The 20,225-nt window shown below is 49.7% G+C and overlaps 1 protein-coding gene across 3 annotated transcripts in view; it reads right to left on the reverse strand.

Annotated features, from left to right (window-relative positions):
• Positions 1 to 1,145: 1,145 nt before the first annotated feature.
• Positions 1,146 to 20,225, reverse strand: part of ANKRD13A (ankyrin repeat domain 13A) — a 29,621-nt gene continuing 10,541 nt past the window's right edge. For 2 of the 3 annotated variants that reach the window (XM_061602593.1, XM_061602592.1), the window contains exons 4-15: positions 18,030 to 18,075; positions 16,394 to 16,537; positions 13,982 to 14,177; positions 12,417 to 12,483; positions 11,333 to 11,414; positions 10,329 to 10,390; positions 9,151 to 9,281; positions 6,529 to 6,686; positions 6,214 to 6,327; positions 4,648 to 4,799; positions 3,558 to 3,625; positions 1,146 to 3,159 (exon numbers count right to left, since the gene is read on the reverse strand). In XM_061602593.1, coding sequence (XP_061458577.1) covers positions 2,967 to 3,159; positions 3,558 to 3,625; positions 4,648 to 4,799; positions 6,214 to 6,327; positions 6,529 to 6,686; positions 9,151 to 9,281; positions 10,329 to 10,390; positions 11,333 to 11,414; positions 12,417 to 12,483; positions 13,982 to 14,177; positions 16,394 to 16,537; positions 18,030 to 18,075 — 1,413 coding nt within the window. In that variant the 3' untranslated portion in view covers positions 1,146 to 2,966. The remainder of the gene's footprint in view (positions 3,160 to 3,557; positions 3,626 to 4,647; positions 4,800 to 6,213; positions 6,328 to 6,528; positions 6,687 to 9,150; positions 9,282 to 10,328; positions 10,391 to 11,332; positions 11,415 to 12,416; positions 12,484 to 13,981; positions 14,178 to 16,393; positions 16,538 to 18,029; positions 18,076 to 20,225) is intronic. The other variant, XM_061602594.1, reaches the window with a different exon arrangement.

Raw genomic sequence — 20,225 nt, forward strand, 5'->3', positions numbered from 1 at the left:
TGCATCGTCACCTGGTAGAAGCAGGTGCGTTGCGTTCCTCTCAAGGTCTTTAGCCATCTCCTTCAGGACACTTTTAAGGACCTCCTCCCCCTTTTCCAACTGGCACCCAACAGCCCACATTGTTGAGCATGTTCAATTCTTACTGGGCTTTTTTTGCCGGGGTGTTTGGGAGGTTACCACCTTAGGGTTTTTTTTCTGTGCATCTGCAATCTTTGGGGGTTCCCTTGAACATATTCATTCCTCCCTCTTGTTTCTCAGTGCCCCTTTTTGCCTCTCCCCCCATCGGCACTTCTCCCGAGTTTGCTGTTGGGAGTGATAACAGACACGGACATTTTTCCATTGGCCCCATCATAGCTGACAGCCAGCAAGGCTCACATGCTCTGTGAACTTGTCCGGAAACCTTTTTACAGACATCTAAGAGAGTGGCAGTCTTGCAGCAGCGAAGTCTGTTATGTTACACAGCGCTGTGGGACGCACTTGGTCTGTGCTGGGTCCACTGCAGGACAGTTTTCACTAAGCGGCAGCCTCAGTTCTAACAGGATGTGAGAAGCCAGGAAGAGTCTCTGCCCACCGTTCACAACTATAATTGTCCTTCAGTCATCTTCCCTCACCTGGCACCCTCTGGGCTGCCTTGGACTACAAGTCCCAGCAGCCGCAGCCAGTGCAACTAAATGAGGCTGGGGCAGGCAGGAGCTGTGGCCCAAAAGGTCTGGAGGAGAGCCAGGTGGAGGGAGGCTGCCCCAAACTGAAAGTACAGAGTATTAGCTGTCCTAAAAAAAAAAGGGGGGGTCTGGAGGGTGGGGCTCCAAATCCAATTGCTGAGCAGGAGATTGAGGGGAGGCAAGGGGCTTTCAGACAGATTCTGGCAGGAGAAGACGAAAGGAGCCTCCCATCAGGCTTCCGATATGGAGAGGACAGCCAGCTTGCTACAGATGTGCCAGGGAAGGAAAAGGCTTCCTTTTAGCAGGGGAGAGGCTTTCTCATTCTTCCCTTGCAAGTGCTTGCCACTCTGGGCTCCTACTGGAAGGGCAGGATATAAATCAAGCAATAAATAAACAAATAGGTACTTAAGAAATACCAGACAAGGCGCTCTTCAAAAAAGGATTGCTCTTTATTTCCAAGTGAAACATAGCCATACGTTTCCAGCCTGGTTACAAAGTCAATCCCCCCCCCATAGTGCACCTGAATACTGCAGCCACCTCTCCCCCCCCCCCTGCAAGGAGCACTTTGTCCCTGCAGGGGCTTGTGATGGATTCAGTTAAGAGCCAAGGGGCATAAATAAAGGCTGCCATTGGCACATCTGATGGGGCTGCCCCCAGTGCAGGCCCACGGAGGGGTGTTAATCTGCTCTGACTACGGCTTGCTGGGCGACCCCTACAAAGGGAGAGTGAGCGAAGGGTTAGTCTTGCAGCTGGCCCGAAAGCAGCTGATTGGCTGCAGCAGTGCCTGAAACACCTGCAACGAGTTTGCCCAGCGCTTAGAGGTGGGGGGCTCTAGTTAGGAGCTGCTGCTCAGTTACTGTGTATACTTGACACCCCCACCCCCAACTGAAGGGTGCACAAAAGGCTGGCAAGGGGTGGGGGAGGGAGGAGAGTTAAAGGATATTGATATGGCAGCCCTGGGTAAAAGTCACTCTCTGCAAGGTAGCGTTCCCCAAATGGTGCCCTCCAAATGCTTTGGACTACAACGCCCCTCGGTCCCAGCATCATGCGGTTGTCCCATGGCAGCTGGAAGGCACCAGCTGGGCAAAAGCTGCTCTTAAGGGATTGTGCTTGGTGGGGCTCCACATCTGCTCTTTCCTGCCTGCCCCCATTCCTTAAGCAACTTTTTTTGGGGGGGAGGGAGAGGAGTACACTCTGCTTTTCTCTCCTCCACCCACCATAGCCTGTGCCTGTCGTTGAGAGGGAGATGGTGATGGCACATCTGCCTCTCCCGGCTCCCATGCCCTTCATGTTTATTGCTAGCCACGGCAGCATGACCTGGAGGCCACAGAAACACAGACAACATTTACTCCTGTACTACTCAAGATGCTAGTCCTCATGGCAGCTGTTTTAGCTACAAGTCTTAAAATAAAAACAGACAAAATATGCTACTTTTAAGAGGAAGTGGGTATATAAACATTATGTGAAGGCAACACAAATTTCTCTTTTGGTCAACAGAAACTGTTTTACTGCAGCCCCCCCCCCTTTCCTGTACGGAATTCGGCACACAGAGTAAGTTTTCCTCAATTCACTTAAAAAACAACCCCAAACACCATCTAGACATGTCGAGACCCTTATAAACCTCCTGTGTGGGTCAGGAGGTTTGCCCATGGGAGTGTAAGAAGGGGCTAGTTGTGAACTCCTACAGGGAGACAAGCAACTGGAGTTTAGGACTGCACTGAAGAGTGAAAGAAAAAGGGGGTTCTCCATAGAGCAGCCTTCCCCAACCTCGCACCCCCCATGTGTGTTGGACTACAACTCCCATCAGCCCCAGCCAGCATGGCCGTACGATGCTGGGGCTGATGGGAGATGTAGTCCAAAACACCTGGAGGGCAGCAGGTTGGGGAAGGCTGTTCCCCACTCCCCAACAGACTACTGCTGCGGCTCACTGGATTCAGAGAGAGCCTGGAGAACTGGCTGTGTCTCTGATGGGCAGCGAGACGATTATCACGCAAACCCTCGCCCAGCAGTGCAGGCTCTCAAACGGGCACACCAGCTCTGTGCCACACTGGCTGCAGGCGAAGGAGATGAAGGCAGCCCAAGCAGCTTGCCTTGGATTTAATCTGTCGCACACAAAAAAGAGCACAGCGATCCTGTCTGCGATGCTGTGACAGACCAGGGCAGCTCCCGCAGATCCTCTGAATCGCCCCACAGATGGCAAAGCGCAGCCAGCCCCAGGCCCCCACGCTCGTGTGGTTCTCAGGACTGGAGGAGGCCAGGCTCTTCTGTTCCAAGAGAGGCCGGGCCGCAGGAGCAGCCGCCTGCCTACTTCTCCAGGAGGGAGCGCTGGAGAGCTTGCTGCAGCTCTGCCTCCTCTTCCTCCCTCCGCCGCCGTTCCAGCTCCTGCTGCTCGCGGACAGACAGCTCCATGGCCAGCTGCAAGTCCCGGTCAAAACTGGAGGAATCCCTCAGAGGAGCAGGAGTGCTGGCATTGGCCAGTAAGCTTTCCTGCAAAGCCCTGGCCAGAGAGAGGGAGAGAGAAGCAGTTTCAACCAGCTGCCGGATACAGAGCCTGCTTTCCTACCCTCCATTTCTGAGGCAGAGCGGGGCAAGCGTCAGCCCCCCACAAGCGTGGTGAGCAGCGTGCCTGAGCAGAGACATCAAGAACCTGCTTGACCAGCTGTGTGCGGGAACAGCGGCAATGAGGTGATTTGCCTGGGCCCTGCAAAGAAGCCGCTGGGCCTCTGAGACCCGCCCAGATTGGCGTTTGCCAACTGTGGGACTCCAAATCCCAACAGCCCCAGCCAGGATGACCAATGGCAAGGGACGATGGGAGTCCCACAACAGCTGGTTCTCCATCCCTGCTTTAAATTTTGCAGCAAGTAGCTCCTTGTTTTTAGCAAGAAGGAGTATTACCTTTGATACTGAAGGTCGAGGTCCTGGGAGTAAGGGACTGCCCCATTCGAGTCTGGCCCCAAAGCCTCCTGAGAAAGACACCAGAACAGTTACAGTTTACATTTGAGAGGTACAGGCTTGTCATTCTGTTCACGCGTGAAGAAGTGGCTGGTGCTGGGGTTTATTATCACCAGTATTGTTTATATTCCACTATTCTGTTGGGACACATTAAAACTGTCTTATAAAAAATGTAAACACAATCCAATCTCAAAACTAAACACAACTAGACGCCGTGACAGTAAAACAGCAGTATTAAAACTATGTCAATTTAAAAGCAAAACAGCCCTTCAAAGCAGCAGCTGTACACAACTGAACTAGCAATAATAGTCTTCGATGCTTGACTAAAAGCAAACACGGAAAGAGCCCAGTGGATCTCTCCATTCCTCCAACGCTGCTGCCTGAAACCCACAGAGCTGCTGCCACTCAGTGTAAGCAGGGATGAGGCGGCGGCTGTGGCCCTCCAGATATTGTGGGACTCCAGCTCCTACCAGTCCCAGCTAAGGGAAGCTGCAACTCCTGGAGGGCCAAAGGTCCCCACCACACCCAGCATAGACACTAATGAGCCAGACAGACCAACGGTCTAACTCCATATAAGGCATCTTCCTGGGTTCCTTTCAAGATGCATTCTTCCATTCCCGGAATGTATGTGAAAAGGGCAGCGTAAGAGAAGGGAAGGGGGAAGCACATTCATGCAGGTAGCGGAAACTGGGCAGGGAGGGAGGGAGAAATGTAGGGACCTCTGCAGTTACAGGAGCTGTTTGAAGGCCCCGTTATTTAGCGCCCCTGACCTCCCCTGTGCTCTGACTATTTCAAATGGGCAGGAAAACATCCCGGTGCTCAGAACTCTCCCATTCTGTTGCTGCCGCCCCCCCTCCCCCCAAACCCACCTCCTCATGTGGCCATCTCATGGTTGGGCAACCTCTGTGGTGTGGAAAACAAGCAGGTGCAAAACTTGGCCAGGCACTTAAAGCTCACTGAAGTTCTTTCAGCCTAAGAAGATGGGCCAGGGAATGCCCACACCTCTCAAGGAAGGGGCATGCCAGAGACTCACTCTGTTCTGGCCAGACTCCATCAGGCTCTGCTGAATGGCAAACTGCATGATCTCATTGTCTTCGTCTTGCACACGCACGTTCCTGCCGTCGTCCTGAATGCGGTAGGATTTGGGGATCTCGAAGACAGACTGGTCAACAGCAAAGGCAGAGGCTGGGGAAAAGGTACAGCAAACGTTAACACCCAGAAACTCACAAAGGTCCCTTGAAGTAGCAAACAAAGGTGCAGTCGGTATAATTTCATCTGGCTCATTGGTCTGAGGATATAGTTCTTGCTTAGGGTGATAAAGATCTTGGGTTAAAATTTAGCACAAGGGTGAAGTCACTGGGGATGGCCTCTCGCTCAGTAGCAGAGCACCTGATTTGCACAAAGAAGGCCCCAGGTTCAGCCCCTGGCATCACCAGTTTAAAGGATCTGGACTAACATGCCACCATATCTCCTCCTCCTGCTCTAACTCCGAACTGAATCAGCCTTGGTCACCCCGATGGATGACCTGCATCGGAGACGGGAGTATTTTGATCAGCGCTTACCAAAGCTCCCATTGGCTGGCTTTTTTTTTTTTTGTAAACCGCTTAGAGGTTTCTCACAATCAAGTGGTATTTAAATTTTGTTAAATAAATAAATAGGCCACGGCTAAGAGCTGTGCAAGGAGGCACACTTTTCTAAGGAACTGCAGCTAGATAAGGGTTAAATCCCCCCCCACATACTGCAGTCCCGATGAGAAGTATATATCCCTCTTCCCCATCCCAACACCTGCGAGGCAAATTTAAAAATCCCCAACATGCTTCCAAGTGACACATTCATGGTCTCATGTAGTTTGGCCCTCACATTCATGCCTCCTCCTCCTCTCCCGCTGGGCTTTCCCTCGCCACCCTCTCCTCCTTCTCTATGGCCTACTGTCAACTGCAAGCTCCTCAGGGCAGGGAGCTGCTTCTTTGCTTTGATTTGACTTTTGACGTGTCTGAGAAGTCCACCTCACACTGGGGAGGCTGCAGAACTGGAATAATCTATTGCTCGAGAGGTTAATGGCTTAGCAAAATTGCATCTTTTATGGCAAAGTCAACTTTCCCAAGATGAAAAATGTCCACTAATGCCAAGTCACAGTGAACACACAAGGTTTGGTTGGCATACCTGACTCTCTGCGATAGAAGCCTCTTGGAGAAAGAGAATGCCCGTTTGCTGAAATGGCATCTTTGCATCAGTGTCTCTTTCTGACATATGTGCACTGAGCAACATCTTAACATGGAATTCAGCAACACTTAGAGGACACCACCTTGGGGAAGGCTCCATTATACCCTCTGTATGGATTTTTGTTCTTTGTTGCTTTGGGCTCCTTGGCTGAAAAGTGGGTTATAAATATATGAAAATAGCTACCTAGCGTGATTCAGCCTGCATGACTCACAGCACAGAATGCCTGAAGATGCCACCAGGAGCAAAGAGGTCCACATATTTTATCCACTTTAATCTTTCTGCCATAGAGCCTCCTAGAACATCTGAATCTGAACACCAACAGTGAACCCCACATGTTCCTCCCCTAAACCCCGGGACAGCAGAACCGCTCTCTCACCTGATGGTTGCTGAGCGACTGCAGGAGCCTGGGGGGACGCCTCTTCCACGGTGCTGCAGCTATTCACGTTTCCAAAAGTAATACGAGCATTCAGTATGTGGAACAAGGGGATTTCTGCATGTGGGGGGAGAGGAAAGGGACAGGAAAGGACAAGCAAGGCCACTGATTAGCCTTACTGCCACATTTTGTTTTGAAGAGGCGCCCAAAGCTAACAGGCATCTCAAGGGGGTTTGATATTGTCCTTGTAAAGCTTAAAAGTGGGCAGGGGAAGGGCAAGAGAAACACCCAACACAGCACACGAAAAAGGGGCCATACCAATTTTAACAGGGAATCCAGGAGGAAAGTCTAAGGTGATAAAGTCTTTAAGTCGAGCAAAATGGGCGCTGGTCCTGGCCATCAGGTCAATGATGGGGGTGACCTGTTCCACAAGCGAGAGGGGGAACTGTTCAGACATCCACAAGTTCGCTTTAAACCTGCAAGAGGAAGGAGCATGTGTGTGTGTAGAAACTCGGCTAATGGTCAGAGAAACCCATATGCTAACGGTCTCCCCAAAGGATTCCTGAAAGATCTATTTATTTATTGCATTTATATACCGCCTCATAGCCAGTGTGTTGTTGTGGTTAAGGTGTTGGACTACGACCTGGGAGACCAGGGTTCGAATCCTCACATAGCCATGAAGCTCACTGGGTGACCTTGGGCCAGTCACTGCCTCTCAGCTTCATGAAAACCCTCTTCATAGGGTCGCCATAAGTCAGAATCGACTTGAAGGCAGTACATTTACATTTTCATAGCTGAAGCTCTCTGGGCGGTTTACAGCAATTAAAAACATTAAAAACAAGTATACAAATTTAAACCATACCAAATTAAAACCCATAAAAACCGATAGGCAAGTTAAAACACATGTTATTCAAATGCTGTTAAAAATGCCTGGGAGAAGAGGAAAGTCTTGACCTGGCGCCGAAAAGATAACAGTGTGGGTGCCAGGCACACCTCGTCAAAAACATCATTCCATAACTTGGGGGCCACCACTGAAGGCCCTTTCCCTTGTTGCCATCCTCCAAGCTTCCCTTGGAGTAGGCGCCCAGAGGAGGGCCTTTGATGCTGAGTGTAGTATATGGGTGGGTTCGTGTCAGGAGAGGCGTTCCATCAGGTATTGTGGTCCCAAGCCATGTAAGGCTTTATAGGTTAAAACCAGCACCTTGTATCGGGCTCGGAAACATTTAGGCAGCCAATGCAAGCAGGCCAGAATCGGTTTTATATGTTTGAACTGTCTGGTCCCTGTTACCAATCTGGCTGCTGCATTTTGCACAAGCTTCAGTTTCCGAACAGTCTTCAAAGGCAGCCCCACGTAGAGTGCATTGCAGTAATCTAAGATCACCTTCCCCCTCATATACCCAGTCGATCACTGCACTCTGCAGGTGAGGGCCTCCTGCAGATACCATCTTATCAGGAGGTCTATTCCACACAACATAGGAAGTGGACCTTTAATGCAGTGGCACCAACCCTTTGGAATTCCCTCCCTTTAAATATTAGACCGGCGCTGTCTCTGTTGTCTTTTTGGAGCCTGCTGAAGACCTTCCTCTTTCAACAAGCCTTTAAGCCGAGACCTTATCCCAGTCTGCGTCTGTGCTGGAGCTGCTTTTTAAGATGTTTTTAAGGTGCTTTGCTGTTAAGAAGCTTTGCAGATTTTTTAGTGTTATGTGGCTTGCTTGCCACCCTGGGCTCCTTCTGGGAGGAAGGGTGCGATAGAAATTTAATAAATAAATACATAAACAGAACTCTCTGGCCCACCACAGACAGAAGTAAAGATAACTGGACAGGGCAGCAATAGGACAAGCCCATGCAGGGCCTCCTGGACAAGACCCACTGCAGCAAAGGGAGGCCGCACAGAATGACATTTGTGGTCTGGTGGGGTTTGTGCAAAGAACATTCCTGATGAATTGTGCCTTGTGTTGATGGTGGGGGGAGAAAGAGAAAGAAAATGTATCACAGGGATGAAGGCACCCTTCCCCACCTTGGTGTCTTCTTGGTGTTTTGGACCCATCAGCCCAGTTATTTTAGTCTAAAACATCTGGAGGGCATCAGGCTGGGGAATGGTGGCTTAAAGTTTCGACAGATCAAAACAGAATCTCTCTCCTGCAGGTTACTGGGATAAGGAAAGTTAAGCACATCTCTAAGAGTGAAAAATGCAAAGCCAATAAATGAAAAAGACAAGACGTACAGAGCAAACATTGCCCTCGACTCAAGCCTTAACAAAGCAAGCGTCACTAAGGCTTCTGCAAGGGGAAAATGAAATCCTTGCACAAAGTGATTTAGATGTCAGACAGATGTTGGGCTACTGAGGTTCCCTACACAGAAAGGTTCTGGGTGCAGAAGGCCTTTTTGTTTTTTTTAGAGCATCCAGTCATGGGATTCCTCCACTTGCAAGTCTGAAACGGTACAGGTTTACCGCTTCAGCCGTTCTCTCTGTGCAAACTACACTTAAATCACGGGCCGGGGGGGGGGGGGAAGAGCAGGGGCTGGAATGGTGGATCTTCCCTGTATGCTACTAGTCTCCAGGCTACAGTTAGAGATGGCTGAGCTGGAATTGGTGGAGAATTCATAAACATTAGAAGCACTATGGCTTGAGCTAACAAGGAAGGCTTCTCTCTGACTCTCAGATGTTTGAGGATTGATTATGGTCACCTTGACCATGTTGAGGAGGATTCTCACACTCTGGCTCACACTACGCGCTGCATGACTGCTCCAGCAGCATTCCACTGCCCAGCAGCAACGGTGTTTTACTTCTGGGGAAGCATCTCTGGTTTCAGAGGCAAATGGAGTGGGGGACATGCAAGTTGGGGTGCAAAGACAGAAAACGGCACGAGAGACCAGTGTGTGCGGGGGAGGAGCCATCTGAATCACGGGAAGTTCAACAGGGGTAGCTGGCGGCTTTACTTCTGAGTCCGAATGGTAACTTCCTTGGGTCTCCCGATGTCCCTGTCTTTCAGGTCAAACTGAGGGTTGAAATATTCCTCAGGAGTGATGGCTGTTGGGTTGTTTGTTGTGGCGTATTCTGTTGTGAGGTCCTGCGGGAAAGAGAAGAACACGGAGTGGGTTACCAGCAAGGCTTGGCGCTCAACTTACAGACTGCAAAAACTCTCTGCCATCTGTCCAAGTTGCCTGAAAAGCCGACTGTACCCCCAAAAGGGAAGTATGTAGGGGGAGGTCAGGGGCTGTGTGCCACAGCTTCCAAACCCAGCAGGCCAGCTGCTCAGAGGGAGAGGGACTGGGCCTTGAAACTCCTCCACAGCGAATTGGCCCATAAGCCAGAAAAGAGAAATGCAGGTTTGACGGTGGCTGTGCAGACCACACGGCCGGTTCCAGGTGGGAAAGATAAGGATATTCAAAAGATGGTGGTGACCAGAGGCCTTCCTACATTCATTTGTTATGACGTTTATATGCCACTATTCCTTCAAGGAGCTCAGTTCTTTCCACCGGACTTCTCCTGAGAGAAGAGAGAGTGTGCCAAGAGCCAGTGTGAGACTTCCCCAAGGTCACCCGGTGAGCCCCCTGGCTGAGCGGGTATTTGAACTTTTAAACAGAGCTTTTTTCCCCCCTTTCCAGGGGAAACAGTTTATATTCGAAGCACTGGAGGAGAGCTGTCTCTGCAGAGGGGAAAACGCCCGGCTTCAAAGGGGCTCCCTGTCACCAACACTCTTGGACTTCCCTTGTACTCTGACGTATGTCAATCAGCTGACATCACGATGGCATCAGCAGATTGGCACGTGGGTGGCTCCACCCCCTGCCAAAGCTGACCTGTGGAGGGAGGGCTGATAAGGACCTGGCCTGCTGGCTGGATCCAGTTCTCCACCCCTCGCCTAAGGGCGATGACGGTGAGGACACAGCGCAAGCTGCGCAGAGAGAGCGGGAGTCCACTTGTGCTTTTAAGGCAATTGTTTGTATTGTTCTTTTAAAATCAGAACTGCATCGTCCTACATTATTCTTGTAATTTTTTTATGTTAGCCCCTTTGGAAACCAGGAGGCCGAAAGTGGGAGATACATTGAGTTAATAATAAATAAGGAGCCCTCTTTTGCTCAAGAGATTAGTCTCAAAATACACCTGATTTGCTTACCTGCTGAGCCCCGTACTCATGCTCAATGGTGCCCAGAAAGGATTCAAAGGGGTTTCTGTCGGCTGAAGGAAAAAAGGGAAGAGAAGCACAATAGCAGAGGCATCTCTCTCAGCACCCCCACCCTCCATGCCAAAACATGAACCAGGACGAGCCGCCGAAAGGGACTCGCAACACAGCACCCATGCAAGAAAGGCAGCCTTGCCCAGGTGGATTTCCTGCATCTACTCATGAGGAGGGCACGACCAGGAGGCGAGTAGCAACTCCTGTTCCAAAATATAATAATCACCAAAATGTGACTCTTCCCCTCCCTTAAAGATGCACACAATACAATAAACCAAGTTGTGACAGGACCCACCCACCCCTCCCATGTTGGAATCTACCATGGGTCAGGAGGCCATAACTTCACATGGGAGCTGCTTCACGTAATCACTTGGGCACATGACTTGGGGTGAGGAGGAGAAGAGCTGTATTGTGGCAATGCTTGCCAACCTGGTGCCCTCCACATGTTTTGGACTACAACTCCTATTAACAGGTGTGCTGACTGGGGCTGGTGGAAGTTGCTGCCCCAAACAACTGGAGGGCTCAAGGTTGGCAAAGTCTGTTCTAAAGGCTCTAGAATTAAAAGGGGGAAAGCAAGGAGGAAAACTGGGCATTGCAGTTCTTCAAAACAGCCAGCAAGAGGTTGCCCCTATGCTTGAGATAGGCTGGTATCTACAAAGCTCAACTTCCGGCTCACCCCAAACGCTGCACGGAATGGCAGGTGGCCCTGCCAAGAACAAAGCCCCAAAGGCGCCAGTGGTCCTTCCTATCACGCTCCCTGCCTCTTTGGTTGTGAAGCAATAGCAGCATGTATGTGAAGGGATTTTTATTCCACTCTTATTTAATTTTGGGTTGCGATGCAATGCGATGCCAGGGCTTAGTGAGAATCAAAGACGTATTGCCTGCTAGAGGGTGGTCAACCTGCAGATCCAAAACGTCAGCCTCTCCTCCAGCAGGACGATTACCTTTGTATCTCCTCTTTTCTTCTTCAGTCAAGTGCTCTGTTCTGATCTTAGTTACAACGTTCACATTGTTGGCTGTGTAGACCTTGAGAAAAACAGGAAGGAGAAGTGCTCTCTAAGAGACCTGCTAAATGGCAACTCAGGACAGCAGAGCTAGTCCTGGAAGCTTTTGAACAGGCTACTATGGGGCAACCGGCAAGGAGTGTCCCATTGCTTCTTCATCCAACCCAGCTCCCAAAAGGAACGCGTCTAGGAGACGCCCCAGAAGGTGCCAAAGCACCATCTGCTGACTAGCTAGAGCATCTCATTGTGTCATATTTCTATATGAAGCATGCACAAAAAACTCTTCAGGTGATAAAGCAAGCCTGCCAACATCACACGCAGCGTGTATTCTGAGATTCTGCAAAGTTGGCAAGCGAAAAAGAACAATCTGGCGTACGAACCTCAGCATTCTGGGCCACAGCAAAGGCCCACTCAGCTCAGTGTTCAGTCTTGTGAAAGCAGCCAGCCAAACACCTCTGAAAGTTCTCAAGCAGAACTTCATGGGGTAAACTCAACACTCGGTTAGTTATCTGCAGTACGTGACTCTCAGAGACATGCCATCTCTGGACACGGAGGCTGCACTTCTCTTGGCTTCAGCCAGAAGATGTCAAAAGACATTCCTCTGTGTGGCTACCAAAATCCTTCTTAAAACCATTGAAACTAGTAGCAGAGAGTTCCAAGGGCTCATTATGCTCCCCATTGTTTTGTTTGCCATAAACACACTGACTGTCCATGTTTTCAGCAAATGGCTGCATATCTTTATATTTCAAGACAGTGTGGCTAATCTTTGCCCTCTTTGCTTTCCCAGGCCACCTGAGGTCTCATATTCCTCATTCCTGCTCCTCTTCCCAAGCAGGGTCACAAATTCTCAGGCTGCATGTGCTCTTGTGCAATTTTCAAGTCCTCATGACTGCAGATAAAAGCTTGGGGGGAAAGTGTATGGGCGATGCCTGGAGAAATCCTGAACACTGAACGAGGGGCTGAGCAAGGCCCCCAGCTGTTAGGGGAAAAGGACTTCCGTGCAAGAGGAGGGCCTGTGACTTACCTTTGCTTCATAATCGCTCACCACTTCACTCTTCTCCGTCCTCCACACCCAGAAGCCAGATGTATTTCTGCAGGAGACAGTAGGCTATCAAAGTACCTGTGCTTCTGCCTTTACAAACTGGCCTCCCCTAAACCAGCGTTTGACAGCCATGGCGGGAGCTTTGTGGCTCAATCAAGAGCAGCCTCGTTCCCGTTTCCAGAATTCCTTGGGATCTATCCTGGGGCACAACAGCTCCAGAAATTGTGCTACCTCGACTAAGGCAGGACTGGGGAACCCGTGCCCCCCCACTCTGTGGAACTCTTGTCGCGGGCTATCAATGGGTAACTCCTGTCTACAATTCTCGATGGCCCCCTCCAGGCCAAATGTGAACACCGCCGGGCCAGAAACTGCCTGGCACGGTGACGACAGAGTGCTGGCAGCATCAGCCCCATCCTTGCAGGTATATAAATAGCCAACTGAACAGCAAGCACCAGCAGCAGCAACCTCATTACTGGGATTCTTGGAAGCATACAGAGGAACCCATTTGGGAGTCTTTGTCACAGCATGGGAGGAAGCCAAAACACCAAGCAGGTAAGGACTCAGCAAGGTGGGAGAGAGCTATGTAAGAACTGTGAGTGATGCAACTTCACAGCTCGGGGTGGGGGGGACGACGACGACAGAGAGAGGTCAATTAGAGAATGTTCACAATGTGATTAGACTGGAAGGAAGCTGTCGTACCCGGCAGGTTCACTGTACCATCCAGGGCCTCTGCTTCATCACTGCTAGTGGCAGCAGCTCTCACAGGGGCACCCATTACTTGCAGGGACAGCTGAGCTCCTGCCCCAGATCCATGGCCTGGAATCGGGGGGGGGGGGCGGAGGGGAGGTCACAATATCAATAGCACACCTCTGCCCAGGCCAGCCCACCTAGGTAGGAGTGGGCAGGAGAAGGGGTAGAAAAGAAAAAAAAGGGCAGTGGATTGTGATGGAGGAAGGAGCAGAGCTCAGCAAACACCCCCGTCTCAAAGCCACTGGGTGGGTCCACTTGGGGGGACGGAAGAGGCTAACTTGAATGGCCCTGCCAGCCAGAATGTGCAATACTTTCCTCCACAACAGGAGAAGACGCATTCCTCCTGTGTGAGAGGGAACACAGGAGAAGGCTGCCTTGTATTGTGTTAGACCACTGGTCCACCTAGCTCAATATTGTCTACACTGACTGGCAGCAGCTCTCCAGGGTTTCTGGAAGGGGCCATTCTCAGCCCTCCCTAGAGATTCAGGGCACTGAACTTGGGGCTTTTGGCATGGAAAGCTGCTGGCGTTCTACTACTGAGCTATGGCTGTTCCCCTAAAACCAGGTGCGGCTCTTTTAAGAAGGCACTCATCCCCTCACCACCCCACTGTTAAGTATTTGTGCCAGCAAGAGACTGGCTGCGGCCCTCCAGTGGGTGCCGGCTGGGGCTGATGGGAGCTGTAGTCCAAAAAACCTGGAGGACACCAGGTTGGGGGTGGCTGCTTTAAGAGACGCTGCTGGAGAAAGTGTGCCTCTGCCACTCAGCTAACAACCTTGCCTTTGCCTCCTCTCCTTACCTTTCAAAGGCGATGTTTCTAGTATCCAGGGACGTGCTGATGATGGGAGAGGTGAGCCGCCTCTCTACCTCCTTGGTCTTTGGGGTCATGGAGTCCAAGGTCAGGCGCTTAATTTGCTGAGTGATTTCGAAGCGCTCCGTCGCCACCACCTTCTCGTCGTGGTTCACCTCAATCAGCTCTGCCCAATGGCCGGTGTCTGCAAGGACAAGAAAGAAGCTCTTGTGGTGGGCGGTAACAGGCAGAGGGCTGGTTACACTGGAAGGGCTGGTGGATCATAGCACAGCAGAGATGGACGGGGCCTATAAGGATATAAAGACGGAATAGGATTGTTCTGTTGCTCCAGAGGCTGGGTGGAAACTGGGCAGGGAAGCAGCTCTGCCTAAACGTTAGGGCAGCCTTCCCAAACTTGGGGCAACCTCCAGATGTTTTTGGCCTCAAACTCCCATCAGCCCCAGTCAGCACAGCTGTTTTGCCGGGGGCAGATGAGAGTCGTCCAAAACATCGGGAGGGCTCTGCTAGGACTGGGCAAGGCTGCACTCTGGGGGTTGCAGGCAGCTCAGTCATACTTAGAGGAGACACGACTCACTTCATTTACTATTATTAGTGTTTATTCAGATAGCGCCATCAAGATGCACGTGGCGCTGTCCATAAAACAAAACAGTAAGAACAAGTCCCTGCCCCCAAAGGTGCACAATCTAAATACAAGAAAAACTTCCGTCCACTGATTTCCGCGGGTGTGCTCTGAGTGTGACTTAGGTAGGTATAACCCTATGAGAATGCTCCTAGCAGCAAGAGCTGATCAACAGTGGCACAGACCTGTCTATTCGGGAGGAGGTGGACTCTTCTGTGCGGGAGGTATTTGAACCCTGCACCGAGCAGGAGGCCCTCAAAGTCCCTTCCAGCACTATGGTTCTACAAAGGCCCACTGGTTCCAGAATACGGAGCTCTGGGGACAGGGGACATTTGCTTTAAACAGGAGCTAAATCCCAAGCCAACTGAATGTGCAACAAAGTTGATGCAAAGTGGTCTAGAAATACCTGAAAATAAATAAATAAAGGTAAACAACCAATACTAATTAAATCACACAATATGAGCAATGGCTTTTAGTCTTAAAATCAGACTTCTGTAACCTGGTGCCCTGCAAACCTTTAGAACTCGTAGCTCCCATCAACCCCAGCTGGCACGGCCAACGCTCAGGGACAATGAGAGCTAGAGGGCATCAGGCTGGGCGAATGACTGTGTCTCCGCTTGGGGACAGAAAAGTGGCATATAAGTAAATATAAGTAAATAAGTAAAAAGAGCAAGAAAGCGTGCTTCAGGGGACTCAGCTGCTGAACTTTTTTAAGCTGACTGCTGGATACAAATTGTATACCGTTGATGCATTTATTTATGTTGTTGTTATATGCCTTCAAGTCGATTACAACCCATGGCGACCCCATGAATCAGCAACCTCCAATAGCATCTCGTGTTGCATTTTGGACAGTCATAGGGTTTTCATGGTAAGAGGTATTCAGAGGTGGCTTACCACTGCCTTCCTCTGAGTTTGGATGCATCTGAGTCTGGTGTCTCAGCTTTGACCATTCCGCCATGGGTGCCCCTGCTAGGAGTCTAGCCTTTTGGTCTAGACTCCTGACGGCATTGCTCTCGGCTTCTTACACTCTCAAGCCCCCTCACCACATTAAGGTGTGCATCCTGGAGGAGGCACTTATTTATACTTTTGAATTATTTAACAACAACAAAATAACATTACTGTACAGCGCGCTGAGTGTCTTTTCTTTTGGCAGAAGGTTTGAAACGCATGATTAACTGCTTAACCCAACAGCCTGGGGCAACTGAAATACTGCCAGAGATATTCCTCAGTAATGACCAGTGACAGCGGTAGCCAGTACTTGGTCCCCAAAGGATAGGAAATAATGAAGCAGGGTGACATCAACTGAGCAAACTCAGGTTGGTGGAGGAGTCTGCAAGCTTCAGAATTTCAGAGTTCTTCTTCAGATGGTATAGAAAAGAAACCCCCTTTCCCAGGCTTTGTAAACAGACAAAGGTTTTCAGCCTGGCCGTTTTGCTTTACTGAGCAAGAGGCATCACCCGGATGTCAGTTCAGAAGCGTCAATTATACCCTTGGCCTTTGGCAAAACCTTAACAGGAGGGACACAGAGCTCACCTATCTCCCTTACTGCTGAGAGGCTGTCTTCCTGCATAACTTGCAGCAGAATTCTAGTCATGTCTACTCAGAAATCAGTCCTTTTGAATTCAATAGGGCTTACACCGAGGTAAGTGCGGTCCTTAGGATTGCAGCCTTACTTGCCTAGTCCTACCTCTGGCAGCCTGGAAATTCTCCACCTGCGTCCTGCAAACCCCACCCTGCTCTGACCCCTCCCCACCAGCTCCCAGAGCATAGGCTCTGCCTACCTTCCCCCCTGAAGATCAGGCTGCGCTTCCCTCGCTCCCAGCTCATGTTTTCAAATCCCAGCAGCGTGATATCAACTCGCAGCTTTGCGCCACTCTTCCAGATGCGGCAAATGTCGCTTGGGCAAACTCTGGAAACCAGGGGAACTGTCAAGGTTGGAGAAAGAGCGAGAAGACAAAAGGTAAAGAACTTTTGTTGTTGTTTTTGAGGGGAAGCAGAAACAAAAGCCCAAAGATCCCTCTGAGATCAAACACACTGTCCGTGTAGGCTAGCATCCCGCTTCCAACACTGGCCAGCTGGAGAGTTCCAAGAAGCCAGTAGGCAGCACGTGAAGATGATGGCCTGCCCCCTTGCACCCACCACGTCGTCAACCGCCTCTGAACATGGAAGTTCCATTTAGATATCCTGACAGACCCATCCTCCATAAACTCGTCTAATCTTTTTAAAGCCATGCAACCCAGTAGCGCAGCGGAGGGGGGACGAAGAGCAGCGCAGCTCCAGGGCTTTTCTCAGAGCAGCCGTCATGTGCCAGAGTGCCACAGTAGTTGACAGAGCCTCCTTAATATGGCAAGTGGATGCGGCGATAACAAGGCTTTCAAGTTTGTTTGTGACGGATTAGCATACAGGAAGTCAGAAAAGGAGGAAAACTACCAAGGAGTTGGTCACCTCGTTTTCTTTGGTGGGTTCCGTACTTTATGTTAGCTATTGAGATGATCTATTAAACCCTATAGCCTAATAATACCCTATGTGCAGGTGAGAGCGAGTGAGAGAGAGAGCGCACACACACGTGTGTATGATCAACACAGCTGCCTGCATTTTTGGACTCTCCTTGGGAGCATGGCTTGGGAGGGGGCATCATGATGAGCTCCTGCCCTTCAAAAGTTATCACTGTGCCACTACATGTAATGCAGCGGCCATTCTGTAGCAGCAAATTCCAAATAAACCTGTATTGTGCAAAGACCTCCCTCTGACCTGCCCAGAATCTCCTGCCTATCAGTCTCACTGGTTGACTCCCTCCCCCATCCCAAGTTCTACTATTACGAGAAAGGGAGGAAAATCTCTCCACAACCCATCCTCATCCTGCTCTTTACTAATTGGTGAAGCCGCAAAATGCTTCAAGCCCAGGGGTGGGGAACCCTGGGGGCCTCCAGATGTTGCTGGACTCGGTCTTCCACCAGCTGCAGCCAGCATGGCCAATGGTCAGGGATGATGGCAGTTGTGGCCCAGCAATGTCCGGAGCCCCCCACCCTTGCTTCAGGTTCCTCCTCCCTGCTTTAGCCTTGCCTTGTAGGGATGGTGCTCTGCTCTGTATTATCCTTTGGGCTGAATACCCAGCATGAGGTGGAAGGGAGGGGAGCAGGCACTCACATTATGCACCGTGTGTGAGGTCTGCAAACATACATTATGACAAGAGAAATGCATTCTACTCCTACCAAAGCTCAGGTTTTCATGGATGTAGCAGTTGTTGTTTGAAAAGGAGAATGAACTATGAGCAGTGTTTGGGGACTGCAGACGCGTACTACAGTGCAACATATTAGAAAACAAGACCTAGTTTTCCATTTTCAACCAGTCCTAGAAGTGAGCTGAATGCAAAAGGGAACACACAGCCTCAAAAGAGAAAGTTTAATTCAAACTTACCCCAACTGGTGAATTCCCATTTCATTTCCACATAAAAATCTGGAGTCTGATGGGAAGAAAAATAAAAAAGAGTATCGCTGATGTGCAATTCAGACTGGGACAGGGCCTATAAAATTCAATGTGTTAAAGCAGGGGTTGCCAACCCTTTTGGTCCTGAGGACACATTTCAAATTTTGAGAGTGCTGAGGGCACCAGTCACAAAATAGCTGCCATGGGGTATGAAAATGAAATGGACTGCCTTCAAGTCGATTCTGACTTATGGCGACCTTATGATTAGGGTTTTCATGGTAAGCGGTATTCAGAGGGGGTTTACCATTGCCTTCCTCTGGGGCTGAGAGGCAGTGACTGGCCCAAGGTCACCCAATGAGCTTCATGGCTGTGTGGGGATTTGGACCCTGGTCTCCCAGGTCGTAGTCCAACACCTTAACCACTACACCACACTGGATCTTGCCATGGGGTATAGCATACCACAAAATTTAAGAGTAGTCATGGTGAAGCTTTCCCCATAACTGTATTTCCATACTAGAAAAGGCTTGAGCTGTTGAATTTCTGCCTGCCACACAACCATTAAAAGGCCATTTCCCCCCCAATGCCAACCCTAAACCAAAGTCTAAGCATCTTTGCAAAGTTTTCACATTTGACTTCTTTTTTGGGGGGGGGGAGGGGAATTCTTTAACATTCACCCACACTTAGTGTGCAGCTATATTTGCATTTCTAGGCAGTACCTGAATGAAGAAGAACCCAGCACAGGAAGTATACATGGTGGTTGCTAGGGAAAAAGGAAGGGCAAACTACAGAGATTCCAAGGACGGGGGGGGGAGGGGAGGAGGCAGAAGCAAGAAAAATGCACTAAAAGGAACAGCAAAACAGCAGCTCTTTAGGGTCCCAGGGATTCCTATTGTCTGATGTCCAAACAACTCACTTATCAGTTACAGCTCTGACTTCACTCATCAGCTAATAACACTGACAGGCAGGAGCAGCCAGGCTGGCACATTTCACATAAATGGTTTAGAAGGGTACCTGCATATTTTGCTCCATACCTTTTACTCTAGGAGGGCTAGAAACTTACTTTTTTTTAAAATGAAAGCTCAGATCCTGGACTACCTGCTGGTGGTGCCACCGAAGGTGACCGGCTGGTAACTCTTGCTTTAAAGTGAAACAAATATAAACTATTGCATGAATGTGTGGAATTTGTAACCTGGAGTCTATGGAACTCCAGCACTTCATGATTGCGAAATGGCCACTTGATCAAACTATTTCAAAAAGCGGATTTGGTCAACACACAGATGAAAAGTCAGCTAGGGGTAGCTAGCCGCAGCAGATGCTGAGACTAACAGATTTGCAAAAGCTTTCACTGATTTATTTCTCACACTATTTACTCTTCACAGCAATGCTCCTGAAGCAGCTCCCAGAAAGGATAAAACCCCGAAACAATAACATGCTGATAAAAAAACATCGTATAAAAACCATAAATAGAACAAGGCAAGATTAAAGTCAACAGGTTTTTTAAACACAGCAGTCAACTGCAATGAAACAAATGCTTTGAAAAAGGAACTGCCTTAACCTGCCTTCTAAACGCAATCAAGGAGAACATCAGAAGAGGCCTGAAGCTCAATCAGACCAAAGACCCATTTAAAGATGTGAAGGCAAAGAAAAAACTGGAAAATTTGGGAAAGCCTGGGGGTGGGTGGGGTGTTTTTGATTTTTTCAAATTTTCATTTTCCCCCTGGGCCTTCAAATCTCTAGGTCCTTCTAGTCCAGTATTTGGTTTCCTACACAGTGACCAACCAGATGTCTGTGGGAAGTTTGCAAGCAGGACCCAGGCGGAAAAATAATCTCCCCACCTGCGATTCCCAGCACCTGATATTCGGAAGGGCAAACTGTCTCCAACAGCGGAGGCAGTACACAGCCAACATGACTAATAGCCATTGATAGACTTATTCTCCATGAATTTGCTGTATCTTCTTTTAAAGCCATCTAACTTGGTGGCCATCACTAGCTCTCCTGGGAATGAATTCCATAGTTTAACTGTGCACTGTCTGAAGAAGTCCTTTCACCCCTGTCCTGAATCTTCCAACATTCAGCTTCACTGGACGGCCCCCAGTGGGTTCTAGTATTACAAGGGAGAAACAAACTTTATCCACTTTTTCTGCACCATGCATAATTGAAGATACCTGCTATGTTTCCCAACCCCCA

Source organism: Rhineura floridana, chromosome 19, assembly GCF_030035675.1.
Source record: "Rhineura floridana isolate rRhiFlo1 chromosome 19, rRhiFlo1.hap2, whole genome shotgun sequence".
Taxonomy (NCBI): Eukaryota; Metazoa; Chordata; class Lepidosauria; order Squamata; family Rhineuridae; genus Rhineura; species Rhineura floridana.